At 52.1% G+C, this 19,370-nt stretch overlaps 1 protein-coding gene across 1 annotated transcript in view; it reads left to right on the forward strand.

The window, feature by feature from the left end:
- Nucleotides 1-73: 73 nt before the first annotated feature.
- Nucleotides 74-19,370, forward strand: part of UBFD1 (ubiquitin family domain containing 1) — a 49,042-nt gene continuing 29,745 nt past the window's right edge. Inside the window, exons 1-4 of the mRNA XM_075319400.1 lie at nucleotides 74-181; nucleotides 2,662-2,910; nucleotides 4,885-5,093; nucleotides 11,407-11,472. Coding sequence (XP_075175515.1) covers nucleotides 166-181; nucleotides 2,662-2,910; nucleotides 4,885-5,093; nucleotides 11,407-11,472 — 540 coding nt within the window. The 5' untranslated portion in view covers nucleotides 74-165. The remainder of the gene's footprint in view (nucleotides 182-2,661; nucleotides 2,911-4,884; nucleotides 5,094-11,406; nucleotides 11,473-19,370) is intronic.

Consider the following 19,370-nt stretch of genomic DNA (forward strand, 5'->3'; position numbering starts at 1 on the left):
GACGTCACACATATGAGTAGCCCATACACTCTAGCGTCTGCCTTGTCTCTATGGTATCAGCATTCTTCCGCTTCTGGCTAGGCCTACGGGTGCCGACGGGGTCCAAAAACTTGTGATTGTGAGTTTCCCGGCAGCACTAGCGCTGGCGACTTGTACACAATCATCATGGCGTCCCAGGACGGTTAGTACCGGGTCCCCCGAGGGCAGAGCAGTGTGTTAACCATTTCTGTCGCGTCCTGGGGTCTGCGGCTGTTTGTTGCCCTGTCCCTTAGGCTGTTGTGCCAGCTGCCATGGCCATTCCCTGCTGTGGTGCCCCCTCTGCCTTGCCCAGCATGCCCTCCTCCACAGCAGCACGTCCTAACTTTCTGCTCTGCTCATGTGCCATCTGTCAGTCCAGTGTGCCTGCTCTTCCTCCCCTGCATCTCCTGGTGCCATATGTCAGCCCTAGCCAGCCATTGTGTGCCATGTGCTGCCATGTGTGCCAGCTGTGCCCTGCAATGCCGGCCAGCGCCATGTTCCTTCCCTTAGGTCATTTTAACCCTCCGTGGTGATGGCCCTGTGCCTTCTGCTCACAATTTACACTTTGTGGTAACTTTTGGGTTTAGAAAGTTTAATCTTTTCATTTTAAGTATAACCGGTTGCACAAAAGTTGCTCCGCCCAATGGCGGAGGTGGCAATCCTGTAGGCGGCCACTCTAGTGTGCCCTGTGCCCAATATAGAGGTCACTTGGTATGCCTGGTACAGCCGAGCGCTTCCAGACGATCTGGGCACCTCTGGCCTCTAGGCCCAAAGTAGTCATTATTTTGTGTGAGGACTAGTCGCATCGCAGGGTGTAGTAATCGTCAGGGATGTGAATGACTGGCGCAAAAGTGAAGACTTGTCGCCATGGATGATCAGACCAGGATGGCGCAAATGGAATTGCTCATCTCTTAATGCCTGAACAACCCCCTGAGTAACGGAGAACGTCTGACATGTCACAGTATAGTAGTGTGCAAATCATGGCTCTCCAGCTGTTGCAAAATTACCAACATCCATCATGCAGCTGTCAAGATATGCTGGGTGTTGTAGGTTTGCAATAGCTTGCTGTCTGGGCATGCTGGGTCTTGTAGTTTTGCAATAACACGCTGTCTGGGCATGCTAGGTCTTCTAGTTTTGCAATAACACGCTGTCTGGGCATGCTGGGTCTTGTAGTTTTGCAATAGCACACTGTCTAGGCATGCTGGGTCTTGTAGTTTTGCAGTAACATGCTGTCTGGGCATGCTGGGTCTTGTAGTTTTGCAGTAACATGCTGTCTGGGCATGCTGGATCTTGTAGTTTTGCAATAGCTTGCTGTCTGGGCATGCTGGATCTTGTAGTTTTGCAATAGCTCGCTGTCTTGGCATGCTGGATCTTGTAGTTTTGCATTAGCTCGCTGTCTGGGCATGCTGGATATTGTAGTTTTGCATTAGCTCGCTGTCTGGGCATGCTGGATATTGTAGTTTTTGCAGTAACACGCTGTCTGGGCATGCTGGATCTAGTAGTTTTTGCAGTAACACGCTGTCTGGGCATGCTGGATCTAGTAGTTTTGCAATAGCTCGCTGTCTGGGCATGCTGAATCTAGTAGTTTTGCAATAGCTCGCTATCTGGGCATGCTGGATCTTGCAGTTTTGCTATAGCTCGCTGTCTGGGCATGCTGGATCTAGTAGTTTTGCAATAGCTCGCTGTCTGGGCATGCTGGGTCTTGTAGTTTTGCTATAGCTCGCTGTCTGGGCATGCTGGATCTTGTAGTTTTGCTATAGCTCGCTGTCTGGCCATGCTGGATCTTGTAGTTTTGCTATAGCTCGCTGTCTGGCCATGCTGGATCTTGTAGTTTTGCTATAGCTCGCTGTCTGGCCATGCTGGATCTAGTAGTTTTGCAATAGCTCGCTGTCTGGGCATGCTGGATCTAGTAGTTTTGCAATAGCTCGCTGTCTGGGCATGCTGGATCTTGTAGTTTTGCTATAGCTCGCTGTCTGGGCATGCTGGATCTTGTAGTTTTGCTATAGCTCGCTGTCTGGGCATGCTGGATCTTGTAGTTTTGCTATAGCTCGCTGTCTGGGCATGCTGGATCTTGTAGTTTTGCTATAGCTCGCTGTCTGGGCATGCTGGATCTTGTAGTTTTGCTATAGCTCGCTGTCTGGGCATGCTGGATCTTGTAGTTTTGCTATAGCTCGCTGTCTGGGCATGCTGGATCTTGTAGTTTTGCTATAGCTCGCTATTGGGTTGTGCTGGGTGATGTAATTTTGTAATAACACGCTGTTGAGGCATGCTGGGACTTGTAGTTTTGCCCGGTGACTCTGGTGCCAGCCTTTACCCTGCACATTGATTTTATAGTACTCATTTGATATATTCAGTCTGCAGTCACCCTGTCAGTTTCTAGAACTGCATCTATTGGGAAATCCTCTGACAAATTAATACCGCCATATCGTTTTACCTTGTAAAGTGTGCCTATAAGATGTCTATAATGGTAAAGCATCCTGACATCGTTTCCAGCAGGCAGTGAACTTGTTTGCCCCCAGCGTACGCTCAGCGATGGCTACGAGACCCGTTACCTTCATTCTGCTGACGCGACCATCCGACTCGTGTGGAATGATCTGTTTTGTGCGTGGCTGAACTAACCGCTCTTGTCCCTGTCCCCTATAGAAGTGGAAGAGCTGGGAATGGAGGCGGATGGACAGAAGACACAGCTGAGCTGTGAAGAAGGCGCAAACCCTCAGGACGGCAGCTCGGCACAGCCGGAAGAGGACGGCGCCGTCAGTAACGGAGGGGACGCGGAGTCCGAAAAAGAGCTCGTAGAGTTTAAGATCATATGGAATAAGAACAAATACGATGTAAAACTTCCATTGGACAGTACAGGAGCAAGCCTTAAACAGAAGATTCACACACTCACAGGTACGGCCTCCGACGTGTTAAAGGGCATCTGCCGCTGTGTACACCACTTAAAGGGGATCTCTGGGAAAAACCATGACTTGGCACGAGAGCATGTTGTCTGCCATACAAGCTCCAGTGGATCTACTTCTGTCACACTTCCTTGCTGTGTGTATGTATAAGTAATGCCTTCATTTAAAGGGTTTGTCTACTTTCAGGGACAATTGTTGTGCAGACATACTGTATAATGCTTTAAAATACCATTACGGTCTGTACTTTTCCTGTCATGCCGCTGCCCACTGACCTTTCTTTAATGTGACATCCCATTCATTGGCCTCGTCGGTCATGGCGAGATAGACTTCCTGAGGACGGTGATGGGGAAAGTCCAATGGGGAGGTGGTGCTGGAGCAGCCGCAGGGAGGGGGGGGGGAGCCGTGCTTCTTTTGTTATGTGTAAGCATTACTTACCTGTCTACCAATTTTATTTATTTTTTTTCTCAAAATGGACAACCCCTTTAAGGTCAGGATTAGGACTGTGTGAAAATTAAGCAGAAGGCTTAAGGCCCTGTCACACACAGAGATAAATCTGCGGCAGATCCGTGGTTGCAGTGAAATTGTGGGCAATCAGTGCCAGGTTTGTGGCTGTGTACAAATGGAACAATATGTCCATGATTTCACTGCAACCACAGATCTGCCAAAGATTTATCTGTGTGTGACGGGGCCTTTAGGAACAGAGACCGGTGAGTAACTAGGGAATCATTAATTTGGGATTGGTAAGGTGTCACTTACCATTCTAAGGGTACGGGCCCAGGATCAGGACCCGCTGTGTGCTGGATGTGGCGGGTCCTGACCTGGGGCCGTACATCTCCTCTGCAGGAGATTGCAGCTGCTCGTGCCCACAATCCAGGCTCGGGCCGCTGCGATCTCGCTCTTCTGTCCTCCTTGTGGAGGACACTTGTGACTCTGCAGCAAAGAATTCACAGGCTTGGGGTTTGCAAAGCCGCATCTCAGGTCAGATTATGCTGCGGACACACACACACACACACACACACACACACACACACACACACACACACACACACACACACACACACACACACACACACACACACACACACACACACACACACACACACACACACACACTGGACATGGGATTTATAGAAATCCCATCCACTGTGCTTGTACTAGTCATTGCAGCTGAAACATGCTGCAAATGCTGATCGTGGGCACGGAACCTAGAGACCGCTTTACACCCTGTGATATCGTGACTGATATCGCTAGCGTGCATACCCGCCCCCATCGGTTGTGCGACACAGGCAAATCGCTGCCCGTGGCGCACAACATCGCTCAGACCCGTCACACATACTTACCTGCCTAGCGACGTGGCTGTGACCGGCAAACCGCCTCCTTTCTAAAGGGGCGGTTCGTTCGGCGTCACAGCGACGTCACTAAGCGGCCGCCCAATAGAAGCGGAGGGGCGGAGATGAGCGGGACGTAACATGCCGCCCACCTCCTTCCTTCCTCATTGCCGGCGGCCGCAGGTAAGGTGAGGTTCCTCGTTCCTGCGGTGTCACACAAAGCGATGTGTGCTACCGCAGGAACGACAAACTACATCGTGCACGAAGCAGCAACGATAATTGGGTATAGGGGGGCATGTCACCGATTAGCGATTTTGCAACGATGTAAAATCGCTCATAGGGTCCACATGCAACAACATCGCTAAAGCGGCCGGATGTGCGTCACAAATTCCGTGACTCCAACGAGATCGCTTGAGCGATGTCGCAGCGTGTAAAGCGGCCTTAAGGGTGTATGTTTTATATATATATATATATATATATATATATATATATATATATATATATATATATATATATATATATATATATATATATATATATATATATATAATAAATATATATATAATAAATATTTTGAGATATCCCTTTAAAGATTTCCCTGGTCAACAAAATATTGAAACTCTGTTGTTTCCTTTCAGGTCTTCCACCAGCTATGCAGAAAGTCATGTTTAAGGGGCTGCTTCCCGAGGACAAAACACTACGGGAAATCAAAGTCACCAATGGCGCAAAAGTCATGGTAGTAGGTTCCACCATCAATGACGTACTGGCTGTTACCACCCCCAAAGAAACCATCCAGCAAGAGGTGAAGGAGGAGGAGAACAAGAAGGAGCCATTGTGCCGGCAGAAGGTAATGATACAATCTGGTGGGTCATAGATGGAGGCCAGACTAGTGTTCTCTTGGCCCTTAACAGTTTTCTCTACTATTCTCCTATACGGAGGCCAAGGCAAAGAAACAAACAAACACAATTTATGTATTTCTTTGTCGCTCCATTGGGAGACCCAGACAATTGGGTGTATAGCTTCTGCCTCCGGAGGCCACACAAAGTATTACACTTTAAAAAGTGTAACCCCTCCCCTCTGCCTATACACCCTCCCGTGCATCACGGGCTCCTCAGTTTTATGCTTTGTGTGGAAGGAGGCACACATCCACTCATGCATTCTCATTTTAGTTATATCGGTTGGAAGAAAAGTGGGCCCCCGGCATGTTCCCTTCTCACCCCACTAAGTTGGCGGTGCTGTTAAGGTTGAGGTACCCATTGCGGGTACAAAGGCCGGAGCCTCATGCCGTCTCCTTCACCATCCCTTAGCGGCTCTGGGAGAAGTGGGATCCTGAGCGGTCATCCATTCACTGGGACCGTGCTCCCTCCGCAGCCCCTGTGGGAATCTGTCGGACAGGAGTTTATTTATCCTCAGGGACCGGGCCCTGCATCACTAAGGTACTCTGTATCCCCATGGGGGATGTGCATGGAGCGCCTTCATCCCGGACGCTGCAGCAGCTGCTTATTTGTGACGGCCGGCGGACTTCCGCGCCGACCGCGCCTGTTTGTCGGCCGCGGTCTTAAATTTAGTCCCCGGCTTCAATTGCGGCCTAGTAGCAAAACTCCCGCCCCCGGGCCTGTCTATCAGGGGTAAGGGCGGGACTGCCGACCTGACGTCGGTTGTGAGGGCCGGAGCATCCTGTATGTTTCCTCCCCCCTCACTGATCACTGTGGGGACTCCAGATTCCCGCACTTTTCTAGCGCCGCCCACGGCTCCACTCCTCCCCAGAGAGCTCCGGCAGCCATTTTTTTGGCATTCTGCCTGTGGAGGATTTCCAGGAAAGAGCTCTGCAACGCTGGGAGACCTAAGGCAGGGAATCTGGAGGACACACACTCCGCTTTTTAGCGGTCGGTAAGCCACACCGGTCACCCGGTGCTGGTCCCCTTAGGGTGCCGGAATAGATACTATATATATATTTATATATTTCTGTTTGGTCGGGCTGTATACCCTTTCCCATATACCCTCAGTGATCACTCTCCTAGGAGACAACAGCATGTCGTCCACAAGGAGCAAGGGTGCCAAGGCACAGGGTTATTTTGCGACCTGTACCTCTTGTGCGGCTATGTTACCTGCGGGTTCCACCTACCCTCACTGTGAGCAATGCTCAACCCCTGTTTTGCTTGCTCGGCCGGAGCCTCGGTCACTAGTTGGCCCCTCGGCTCAGGTAGACCCCCCCCTGCTCTCCCTGTCCAGGCGGCAGGGACAGAGTTTGCAGTTTTTGCTGAAAAACTCTCTGAGTCACTCTCACAATCCATGGCTCAGTCTATGGACAAATGGTCTGCCAAGCTGCTTGAAGCTTTGCAGTCCAGACCGGTCCTTCCACAGGCCCCGGGCCCTGTTGGATCTTCGCCTCCAGGCCCCTCTCTGTCCGCGCCGCAGCACGTTCCCAGGGGGGGCCCTAGGTCTCATGTGGAGGACTCCGGCCCGGACCACAGTCCCAGACCGGCTAAGCGGGCCCGCTGGGAATCTTCCCCGACTTCTTCATGCTGCTCGGGTTCCCAGCTTGAGGACTCTCTGGAGGACGAGGCGGACGTCGCAGCGGACGTCGCAGCTCAGGGCTCTGACCCTGACGTTGCTCTCAATCTTGATACACCTGAAGGGGACGCCATAGTAAATGACCTTATCTCGTCCATCAACCAGGTGTTAGATATATCTCCCCCGCCTCCACCTATAGAGGAGTCGGCTTCTCAGCAGGAGAAACACCAGTTTCGGTTCCCTAAACGTACACGGAGTGCGTTTTTCGATCACTCTAACTTCAGAGATGCTGTCCAGAAGCCCAGAGCGGTTCCGGACAAGCGCTTTACTAAGCGCCTCACTGACACACGTTACCCCTTCCCCTCTGACGTTGTTAAGGGTTGGGCTCAATGTCCCAAGGTGGATCCCCCAGTCTCTAGATTGGCGGCTAGATCTGTGGTATCGGTTGCAGATGGCTCATCGCTAAAGGATGCCACTGACAGGCAGATAGAGCTCCTGGTGAAATCCATCTATGAAGCCACGGGCGCCTCTTTTGCCCCGGCTTTTGCAGCCGTGTGGGCACTCCAAGCTATCTCAGCTTGTCTGGCTGAGATTACTGCGGTCACACGTAATTCTGCTCCGCAGGTTGCGTCTTTGACTTCTCAGGCGTCGGCGTTTTCTTCCTACGCCATGAACGCAGTCCTAGACTCTGCTAGCCGTACAGCGGTGGCATCCGCTAATTCTGTTGCAGTTCGCAGGGCCATGTAGCTGCGCGATTGGAAGGCAGACTCGGCTTCCAAGAGGTTCTTAACCGGTTTGCCGTTTTCTGGCGACCGATGGTTTGGCGAACGATTGGATGAGATTATTAAGGAATCCAAGGGAAAGGACTCCTACTTACCCCAGTCCAAACCGAAGAGACCTCAGCAACGGAAAATACAATCGAGGTTTCTGTCCTTTCGTCCCTCCGCCAAGCCCCAATCCTCTTCGTCCAGCAGGCCGGAGAAAGGCCAGAGGAACTCCTATGCGTGGCGGTCCAAGTCACGCCCCCAAAAGGCCGCAGGAGGCACTGCTTCCAAGGCGGCCTCCTCATTACTCTCGGTATCCCCGAACCGCATCCTCGGTCGGTGGCAGGCTCTCCCGCTTTTGCGACGCCTGGTGGCCACTTGTGCAAGACCGATGGGTGAGAGACATTCTGTCTCACGGTTACAGGATAGAGTTCAGCTCTCGTCCCCCGACTCGTTTCTTCAGAACCTCTCCGCCCCCCGAGCGAGCCGATGCACTTTTTCAGGCGGTGAACGCTCTGAAGACAGAAGGAGTTGTGATCCCTGTTCCCCCCCCAGGAACATGGTCGCGGCTTTTACTCCAACTTGTTTGTGGTGCCAAAGAAGGACGGCTCGTTCCGTCCCGTTCTGGACCTCAAACTGCTCAACAGACATGTGAGCACCAGACGGTTTCGGATGGAATCTCTCCGCTCGGTCATCGCTTCGATGTCACAAGGAGACTTCCTAGCATCGATCGACATCAAGGATGCTTATCTCCATGTGCCGATCGCACCCGAACATCAACGCTTTTTGCGTTTCGCCATCGGGGACGAACACCTTCAGTTCGTGGCTTTGCCTTTCGGCCTGGCGACAGCCCCAAGGGTGTTCACCAAGGTCATGGCATCTGTTGTGGCGGTCCTACACTCTCAGGGCCACTCGGTGATTCCCTACTTAGACGATCTTCTGGTCAGGGCACCCTCTCAGATGGCGTGTCAAAACAGCCTTTCCGTCGCTCTGGCGACTCTCCAGCAGTTCGGGTGGATCATCAACTTCCCAAAATCCAAGTTGACACCGACCCAATCACTGACGTACCTTGGGATGGAGTTTCATACTCACTCAGCGATAGTCATGCTACCGCTGGACAAACAGCTTTCGCTGCAGGCAGGGGTGCAATCTCTTCTTCGGGGTCAGTCACACCCCTTGAGGCGCCTCATGCACTTCCTGGGGAAGATGGTGGCAGCGATGGAGGCAGTGCCCTTCGCGCAATTCCATCTGCGGCCACTCCAGTGGGACATTCTCCGCAAATGGGAAAGGAGGTCGACTTCCCTCGACAGGAACGTCTCTCTTTCCCTTGCAACCAAGATGTCACTTCAGTGGTGGCTCCTTCCCAACTCTCTGTCGCAGGGAAAATCCTTCCTACCCCCCACCTGGGCTGTGGTCACCACGGACGCGATTCTGTCAGGGTGGGGAGCGGGTTTTCTCCACCACAGGGCTCAGGGAACCTGGACTCCGATAGAGTCATCCCTTCAGATCAATATTCTGGAGATAAGGGCAGTGTATTAGGCCCTATTGGCCTTTCATCGGTGGCTGGAGGGCAGGCAGATCCGGATCCAGTCGGACAACGCCACTGCCGTCGCGTACATCAACCACCAGGGCGGCACTCGCAGTCGTCAAGCCTTCCAGGAAGTCCGACGGATTCTGCAGTGGGTGGAAGCCACAGCTTCCACCATCTCCGCAGTTCACATCCCGGGCGTAGAAAACTGGGAAGCAGATTTTCTCAGTCGACAGGGCATGGACGCGGGGGAATGGTCTCTTCACCCAGACGTGTTTCGAGAGATCTGTCGCTGCTGGGGAACGCCGGACGTCGATCTCATGGCGTCACGGCACAACAACAAGGTCCCGGCATTCATGGCCCGGTCTCAAGATCACAGAGCTCTGGCGGCGGACGCATTAGTTCAGGATTGGTCGCAGTTTCGACTGCCCTATGTATTTCCTCCTCTGGCGATGCTGCCCAGAGTGCTGCGCAAAATCAGGTCCGACGGTCGTCGCGCCATTCTCGTCACCCCAGATTGGCCGAGGCGGTCGTGGTACCCGGATCTGTGGCATCTCACGGTGGGTCAACCGTGCGCGCTCCCAGACCGCCCAGACTTGCTGTCACAAGGGCCGTTTTTCCATCTGAATTCTGCGGCCCTCAACCTGACTGTGTGGCCATTGAGTCCTGGCTCCTAGCGTCCTCAGGGTTATCTCAAGATGTCATTGCCACTATGAGACGGGCCAGGAAACCAACGTCCGCCAAGATCTATCACAGGGCTTGGAGGATCTTCTTATCCTGGTGCTCTGATCAGGGTTTCACTCCCTGGCCGTTTGCCTTACCCACTTTTCTTTCATTCCTTCAATCCGGAATGGACAAGGGTTTGTCTCTCGGCTCTCTCAAGGGACAAGTATCGGCGCTATCCGTATTTTTTCAAAGGCGTCTAGCCAGGCTTCCGCAGGTCCGCACGTTCCTGCAGGGAGTTTGCCACGTAGTCCCACCTTACAAGCGTCTGCTGGAACCCTGGGACCTTAACAGGGTGCTAATGGCTCTTCAGAAACCACCTTTCGAGCCGCTGCGGGATGTCTCTTTATCACGTCTTTCGCAGAAGGTGGCATTTCTAGTGGCAGTTACATCGCTCCGTAGAGTGTCGGAGCTGGCAGCGCTGTCATGCAAAGCCCCCTTCCTGGTTTTTCACCAGGATAAGGTGGTTCTGCGTCCGGTCCCGGAATTTCTCCCTAAGGTGGTATCCCCTTTTCATCTAAATCAGGATATCTCCTTACCTTCATTTTGCCCTCATCCAATTCACCAATGTGAAAAGGATTTGCACTCATTAGATCTGGTGAGAGCACTCCGGCTCTACGTGTCTCGCACGGCGCCCCTGCGCCGTTCAGATGCCCTCTTTGTCCTTGTCGCTGGCCAGCGTAAGGGTTCGCAGGCTTCCAAGTCAACCTTGGCTCGGTGGATCAAGGAACCGATTCTTGAAGCTTACCGTTCTTCTGGGCTTCCGCTTCCTTTGGGGCTGAAAGCCCATTCTACCAGAGCCGTGGGTGCGTCCTGGGCATTGCGGCACCGGGCTACGGCTCAGCAGGTGTGTCAGGCAGCTACCTGGTCTAGTCTGCACACTTTCACGAAACACTATCATGTGCATACCTATGCTTCGGCAGACGCCAGTCTAGGTAGGCGAGTCCTTCAGGCGGCGGTTGCCCACCTGTAAGAGGGGGTCGTTTTCGGCTCTTTTTTATCGAGGTATTCCTTTACCCACCCAGGGACTGCTTTTGGACGTCCCAATTGTCTGGGTCTCCCAATGGAGCGACAAAGAAGAAGGGAATTTTGTTTACTTACCGTAAATTCCTTTTCTTCTAGCTCCTATTGGGAGACCCAGCACCCGCCCCTGTTCCCTTCGGGCTGTTGTTCTTTTGTGTACACATGTTGTTCATGTTGAGTTGTTCTTTTGGTTCATGGTTTCAGTTCTCCGAACATCCTTTGGATTGAATTTACCTTAGACCAATTTATAAGTTTCCTCCTTCCTGCTTTGGCACCAAAACTGATGAGCCCGTGATGCACGGGGGGGTGTATAGGCAGAGGGGAGGGGTTACACTTTTTAAAGTGTAATACTTTGTGTGGCCTCCGGAGGCAGAAGCTATACACCCAATTGTCTGGGTCTCCCAATAGGAGCTAGAAGAAAAGGAATTTACGGTAAACAAAATTCCCTTCTTTTTGTACAATGGGGCCTTATGGTGCATGAATAACATATCTATGAAACCTGCACCCGCCAATGCATTGTGCACTTAGAGAAGTTGTTTCTGCATTAAGCTTTTTTCCTTCCAGACTTGTTTTCTTACTTTTTTTTTTATTATTTATATATTTTTAAGCAACACAGAAAAGTACTGGATAAGGGTAAACCGGAAGATGTCATGGTGTCCCTGAAAGGCGTGCAGGTAAGGATCCTATTAATCCATTCAATAAGCCAACGAGTCACGGGCAGCTACATCTTCAACACTTCTCCGGCCGCTAATGTTAGAGACACCGATGGAAGACGTGGACCCTCCTCCACACACCGTCACATCATCCCCGACGTACAAGGGGATACAATATATAACTGGTATTTTTTATTTAACTGGTAGAACGGCCTTGTATTAAAATGTACCTATAATATATGGGTTTTGCCAACTGGATCATCAAATGGGGGTTGTTTGTAATGTTCTTCATGGAAAACCCAAGGACTCAAATTCTCTCAACTTTAGCACTCACTTTCCTCTTGAAATAAACCTCTTATATTCTGATCATATTGCTCATTCTACTACTATAGACGGGGCACTGGCTGTGTCTCATTGTTCTCTGGCTTTATATAACATTTTGCCAATGCCTGTAGCCCGGTCAGTTTCTGCCACATGATCTCCCAAACACCCGAACAGACACCCAGTGGAGAGATGGGTAACCTTAAACCATAAAACACAAAGGTAAGGCCCGGGTACCTTGGTCCTGAAGGAGCCGAAGTGAGAGCCCAGAACATGTGTAGATGACCAGTTTCTTCCACCTGACATCCAGGCAGTCAGTCCGTGTATGTCTCTATACACATTAGATGGCAGTCAGTCGGTGTATGTCTCTATACACATTAGGTGGCAGTCAGTCGGTGTATGTCTCTATACACATTAGGTGGCTGTCAGCCGGGTACATCTCTATACACATTAGTATGAAAACGGAGACAGAAGTCTTTAAATTTGCCTAATGAACACTATACCCCATAGTCACCAATCAACAGCGCTAGTGCACAACTTTTTTTTTTTTTTTAATTGTTCAGACACGAAGTATAACAGGGGTATAGACAATAACAGTGTTTTAAGAGCAGGTTAAGACAGAGAGAGGCGATTAAATCCCCATGTGAAGCCGCATGTTGCAAAGGTACATACAATGATATAGGTGGTGCACTTAATTCCCCACAGTGGTGAGCGCTGGGTCATCAAGTGAAAACATTCAGGATAGCCAGCTGACTTCCAGAAGGATAATATACAGGACAGGATCACAAAAGTAAATGTCAATACATATTAAGCCAGCAATTACATGTAACATCACCACAGCGCAAAAACCAGAGTGGGGCTTACCAGAGTAAGTAAGGGCACATGCAGGGACACATGGGGAGCAGTCCCAACACGTGTTTCGTGCAAATGACTTCCTCGGGGGACTGTGGGGAATTAAGTGTACCACCTATATCATTGTATGTACCTTTGCAACATGCGGCTTCACATGGGGATTTAATCGCCTCTCTCTGTCTTAACCTGCTCTTAAAACACTGTTATTGTCTATACCCCTGTTATACTTCGTGTCTGACCAATTAAAAATAAAAAAAAATAAAAAAATGATGTGCACTAGCGCTGTTGATTGGTGACTGTGATTATGGGGTATAGTGTTCATTAGGCAAATTTAAAGACTTCTGTCTCCGTTTTCATATTTATGCTTTTTGAAGTTGTTGCCTTTTATCTTCAATGAAGTCCATATATACTGCCCTATGTTTTCTCTATACCCATTAGGTGGCTGTCGGCCGTGTACGTCTCTATACCCATTAGGTGGCTGTCGGCCGGGTACGTCTCTATACCCGTTAGGTGGCTGTCGGCCGTATACGTCTCTATACCCATTAGGTGGCTGTTGGCCGGGTACGTCTCTATAAGCATTAGGTGACTGTCGGCCGTGTACGTCTCTATACCTATTAGGTGGCTGTCAGCCGTATACGTCTCTATACGCATTAGGTGGCTGTCGGCCGTGTACATCTCTATACGCATTAGGTGGCTGTCGGCCGTGTACATCTCTATACGCATTAGGTGGCTGTCGGCCGTGTACATCTCTATACCCGTTAGGTGGCTGTCGGCCGGGTACGTCTCTATACGCATTAGGTGGCTGTCGGCCGTTTACATCTCTATACGCATTAGGTGGCTGTCGGCCGGGTACGTCTCTATACGCATTAGGTGGCTGTCGGCCGTGTACATCTCTATACTCGTTAGGTGGCTGTCGGCCGTATACGTCTCTATACGCATTAGGTGGCTGTTGGCCGGGTACGTCTCTATACCCATTAGGTGGCTGTCGGCCGGGTACGTCTCTATACCCATTAGGTGGCTGTCGGCCGTATACGTCTCTATATGCATTAGGTGCCTGTCGGCCGTGTACGTCTCTATACCCATTAGGTGGCTGTCGGACGTGTATGTTTCTATAAGCATTAGGTGGCTGTCGGCCGGGTACGTCTCTATAGCCATTAGGTGGCAGTCGGCCGGGTATGTCTCTATAGCCATTAGGTGGCTGTCGGACGTGTATGTTTCTATAAGCATTAGGTGGCTGTCGGCCGGGTACGTCTCTATAGCCATTAGGTGGCTGTCGGCCGGGTACGTCTCTATAGCCATTAGGTGGCTGTCGGCCGTGTACGTCTCTATATGCATTAGGTGCCTGTCGGCCGTGTACGTCTCTATAAGCATTAGGTGCCTGTCGGCCGTGTACGTCTCTATACCCATTAGGTGGCTGTCGGCCGTGTATGTTTCTATAAGCATTAGGTGGCTGTCGGCCAGGTACGTCTCTATAGCCATTAGGTGGCTGTCGGCCGTGTACGTCTCTATACACATTAGGTGGCTGTCATTCGAACAATAATTCGGCCAATCATTTGCCCAACAGCCATCCCAGCCGACTCCCATGGACAGGACCGCTCCCGTGTTCTCTGAGAGCCGCTGGCTTTCACTTTGGCCCATGGCTTATCTCCCACAGAGCAATGCGATGGGCAGTCTGAAATTGGACATGCACGATTGACATCTCCCTCGACCGTCAGTCGGCCGGTGCTCCCATACATATTACACCGTTAGCCAGTCTAGTCAATATTCATAGGTTCGGTTGACTTTTTAGTCTTATGCGTATGGAGGCATTAAGTCCTATTTAATAAAGATGCAGTGGGGTTTTGTAAACCCTACGTGATGTGGTGATCTATGTGAATCGGAGTCTCCGGTCCGGTATATGAGACCTAATATCGTTAGCTGTCCCTAATGTATCATGTAGAGCGCACACTGGTGCCATATGGCTTCATTCACAGACATATCAAAGAAATGTGTATTTCTTTGTCGCTCCTAATTGGGAGACCCAGACAATTGGGTGTATAGCTACTGCCTCCGGAGGCCACACAAAGCACTACACTTAAAAGTGTAAAGCCCCTCCCCTTCTGCCTATACACCCCCCGTGGGATCACGGGCTCCTCAGTTTTCATGCTTTGTGCGAAGGAGGCTGACATCCACGCATAGCTCCACTGTTTAGTCAGCAGCAGCTGCTGACTATGTCGGATGGAAGAAAAGAGGGCCCATACTAGGGCCCCCAGCATGCTCCCTTCTCACCCCACTTTTGTCGGCGGTGTTTGTTAAGGTTGAGGTACCCATTGCGGGTACGGAGGCTGGAGCCCACATGCTGCTTCCTTCCCCATCCCCCTTAGGGCTCTGGGTGAAGTGGGATTTTACCGGTCTCCAGGCACTGAGACCGTGCTTCATCCACAGCCGCTGGGGAATCTGCTGGATATGGAGCTGAGTATCGTCAGGGACAGGGCCCTGCTACGTCAAGGTACTCTGTGTCCCCGTACAGACCGCGCGCAGACACACTGCAGCATTGCTGGGTGTGTTAGTGCGCCGGGGACAACAGCGCTGCGCGCTTGTGCCACTACTCACTACAGCTCTGCTGAGTGAGTTAATGTATTGGGAACTGCCGCGCCGGCCGCTGCTGTCAGGTTACGCTGCGGCGCGGCTGGGACTTGTGGTGCGCCGGGGACTTCCGCGCTGGCCGTGCATATATGACGGCCGCGCTTATTACTCGAGTCCCCGGCTTTTGCGGCCTAGTTTCGCTTCGTTCCCGCCCCCAGGCCTGCCAGTCAGGGGAAGGGCGGGACGCTGTACAGAACATCAGCGCAGAGGGCTGGAGTCTACTTTACATACTCCAGCCCTCACACTGGGCACAGTGGGACGCCAGTTTCCCGCACTTTGTCTGAGGCACGCCCACGGTACGCCCCTCTTCACAGAACGCCGGCAGCCATTCCTGTGTGCAGTCTGAGCTGGAGAGGGGAGACAAGTTCTGGGAGACCCAGACACGGGATTCTGGCGACCACACACCCGCGTTTGAGCGGGCGGTAAGCGGCACCTCTGGTGCTGACCCCACTAGTGCCGAAGTGTACATTTGTATTTTTATGCTTGCATGCTATACATTGCACTGTACGGTCGCTGGTGATTCTTGGCTATATACCCTCCTAGATTGCTCAGAGGAGACAACAGCATGTCATCCGCAAAAAGCAAGGGTGCCAAGGCACAGGCTTTCTATGCTGCTTGTACCGCATGTGAGGCTACTCTACCTGCAGGTTCCACTGACCCCCATTGTGTGCAGTGCTCGGCCCCTGTGGCACTTGCTCGGCCGGGGCCTCTGCTAGAGGTGACCCAGGGAGAACCACCTGTGAATACTGTCCAGGTGACAGGGACGGAGTTTGCAGTTTTTGCGGATAGATTGTCTGTGACTATGACTAAAATTCTAGAAACGTTGCAGTCTAGACCAGTAACTCAGACCATGGGCACTGTTGAATCATTGCTCCCTGGTCCCCCTCAGTTGGAACAGCTCCGGGCTCCGGGGGTGTCCCATGCATCCCAGGGTGAAGGCTCTGACACGGACGACAGTCCCAGACAGCCTAAGCGAGCTCGCTATGAGCGGCCCTCGACTTCATCACACTGGTCAGGGTCCCAGCAGGAGGACTCTCTGTATGATGAGGCGGAGGTAGCTGATCAGGATTCTGATCCTGAGACCGCTCTCAATCTGGATACTCCTGATGGTGACGCCATAGTGAATGATCTTATAGCGTCCATCAATAGAATGTTGGATATTTCTCCCCCAGCTCCTCCTGTGGAGGAGGCAGCTTCACAGCAGGAGAAATTCCATTTCAGGTATCCCAAGCGTAAATTAAGTACTTTCTTCAGCGCTCTATTGGGAGACCCAGACGATTGGGGTATAGCTACTGCCCTCCGGAGGCCACACAAAGCACTACACTAAAAAGTGCAAGGCCCCTCCCCTTCTGGCTATACCCCCCCGTGGTATCACGGGTTCTCCAGTTTTCAAGCTTTGTGCGAAGGAGGTCAGACATCCACGCATAGCTCCACAGATTTTAGTCAGCAGTAGCTGCTGACTATTTCGGATGGAAGAAAAGAGGGCCCATATAGGGCCCCCAGCATGCTCCCTTCTCACCCGTGGATGGTGTTGTAAGGTTGAGGTACCTATTGCTGGTACAGAGGCTGGAGCCCCACATGCTGCTTTCCTTCCACATCCCCTTGTAGGGCTCTGTGGAAGTGGGATCCTGCCGGCCTCTAAGCTCTGACGCCGGGCTCCATCCACAGACCCAGTTGAACCTGATGGATATGGAGCAGGAGTACAATCAGGGACAAGGCCCTGCATCATACAGGTACTCTGTGTCCCCGGCAGGCACAGACACACTCCGGGCTGGCTGGGTGTTGTAGTGCGCCGGGGACCGTAACTTTGGAGTTAGTGTTCCTACAGTTTACTGGGGGACTTTGTGTTGTGGGAACGCAGCGCCGACCCCCAATGGACCGGGCGGCGCTGCTGTGACTTGTGGTGCGCCGGGGACACGCCGACCGCGCTTTTACGGCGGCGGCGTTTATAAATCCAGTCCCCGGCTTTTGCGGCCTAGCTCCGCTTCGTTCCCGCCCCCACCCTGTCAATCAGGGTAGGGGAGAGAAGCTGTTTCGCAGCAGCGACGAGGGCTGGAGCCTGATTTACATGCTCCAGCCCTCTCACTAGGCACAGAGGGAAGCAGGCTTCCCGCTCTTAGCCAGGAACGCCCAGGGCCCGCCCCCCCTCCTCTTCCAGGACGCCGGCAGCCATTACATGCAGTCTGGCTGGAGGAAGGACGCAAGGCTCTGGGAGACCTGGACTAGGGGGCTTTTGGAGATCACACACCCGCTCTTAAGCGGGCGGTAAGCGGCATTTCAGCTGGCCCCTCTAGTGCCTCAGTGTGTATTGGTGTACACCAGATATATATATTTAGTTATTTCTTGCACTGTAAGGTCGCTTCCTGGCTGGATACCCCAGATCGCTCTGAGGAGGCAGCAACATGTCATCCACAAAACGCAAGGCTGCCAAGGCTAGGGCTGTGTACACTGCGTGTGCTGCTTGTGGGGCTGCTCTACCAGCAGGTTCCAAAGACCCCCATTGTGTGCAATGCTCAGATCCGGTGCTGCTTCGCCAGCCGGAGTCCGGAGGGGTAGTGACCCAGGCTGAGACGCTTGTAAGTCCTGCCCCGGTGTCAGGGACAGACTTTGCAGTTTTTGCTGATGGAATGTCTGTGACTATGGCAAAAATCCTTGAAACTTTGCAATCCATGACTGGGGCTCAGTCTATGGACACGGCGAGGTCCCTGTCCTCTAATCCCCCTCAGTTGGAATTAGTCCAGACTGCAAGGGGGTCCCCGGCTTCCCAGGCTGAGTATTATGACTCAGATGATAGCCCCAGCCACCCTAAGCGAGCTCGCTGGGAAAGACCTTCAACGTCATCACACTGCTCAGGGTCTCAGCGCAATCAGTCGCCCTGTGATGCGTCTGAAGAGAGTGATCAGGAGTCTTATCCTGGAACCCCTCTCAATCTGGATACCCCGGATGGGGACGCCATGGTAAACGATCTTATCTCAGCCATCAATAGACTGTTGGATATTTCTCCCCCAGCTCCTTCTGCAGAGGAGGCAGCTGCAGAGCAGGAGAAGTTTCGTTTCCTCTATCCCAAGCGTAAATTGAGTGCTTTCTTGGATCACTCTGACTTCAGAGAATCAATCCAGAAACACGACGCTCATCCAGAAAGGCGTTTCTCTAAACGTTCTAAGGATACACGTTTTCCTTTCCCCTGATGTGGTCAAGCGCTGGACCCAGTGTCCAAAAGTAGACCCCCCGATTTCCAAACTTGCAGCTAGATCCATAGTTGCAGTGGAGGATGGCGCTTCACTTAAGGATGCCAATGACAGACAGATGGACCTTTGGTTAAAATCTGTCTATGAAGCTATCGGCGCGTCGTTTGCTCCAGCATTCGCAGCCGTATGGGCACTCCAAGCTATTTCAGCTGGTTTAGCAAAAGTGGATGCTATCATACATCCAGCGGCGCCGCAAGTGGCGTCCCTTACCTCGCAGATGTCTGCGTTTGCGTCTTACGCTATCAATGCGGTCCTAGAATCTACCAGCCGCACCTCAATGGCGTCCGCCAATTCGGTAGTTTTGCGCAGAGCCTTGTGGTTAAAGGACTGGAAAGCAGATGCTGGTTCCAAAAAATGTTTAACCAGCTTGCCTTTATCTAGAGATAGACTGTTTGGCGAGCCATTGGCTGACATCATTAAACAGTCCAAGGGTAAAGACTCTTCCTTACCCCAGCCCAGATCAAGCAAACCTCAGCAGAAAAAATGGCAGCAGAGGTTTCAGTCCTTTCGAGGTTCGGGCAAGACACAATTCTCCTCGTCCAAAGGGACTCAGAGGACGCAAAGAGTCTCAGATTCCTGGCGGGCTCACGCACGCCCCAAGAAAGCAAATGGAGGAACCGCTTCCAAAGCGGCTACCTCATGACTTCCAGCCCCCCCCCTCCGCATCTCCGGTTGGGGGCAGGCTCTCCCGCTTTTCCGACATTTGGATGTCACAGGTCAAAGACCGGTGGGTGACAAACATTTTGTCTCGCGGGTACAGAATCGAGTTCAGTTCTCGTCCTCCAGCTCGGTTCTTCAGAACCTCCCCACATCCAGACCGAGCAGATACCCTGCTGCAGGCGGTGGACTCCCTAAGAGCGGAAGGAGTAGTGG

This window comes from Anomaloglossus baeobatrachus, chromosome 7, assembly GCF_048569485.1.
Source record: "Anomaloglossus baeobatrachus isolate aAnoBae1 chromosome 7, aAnoBae1.hap1, whole genome shotgun sequence".
NCBI lineage: Eukaryota > Metazoa > Chordata > Amphibia > Anura > Aromobatidae > Anomaloglossus > Anomaloglossus baeobatrachus.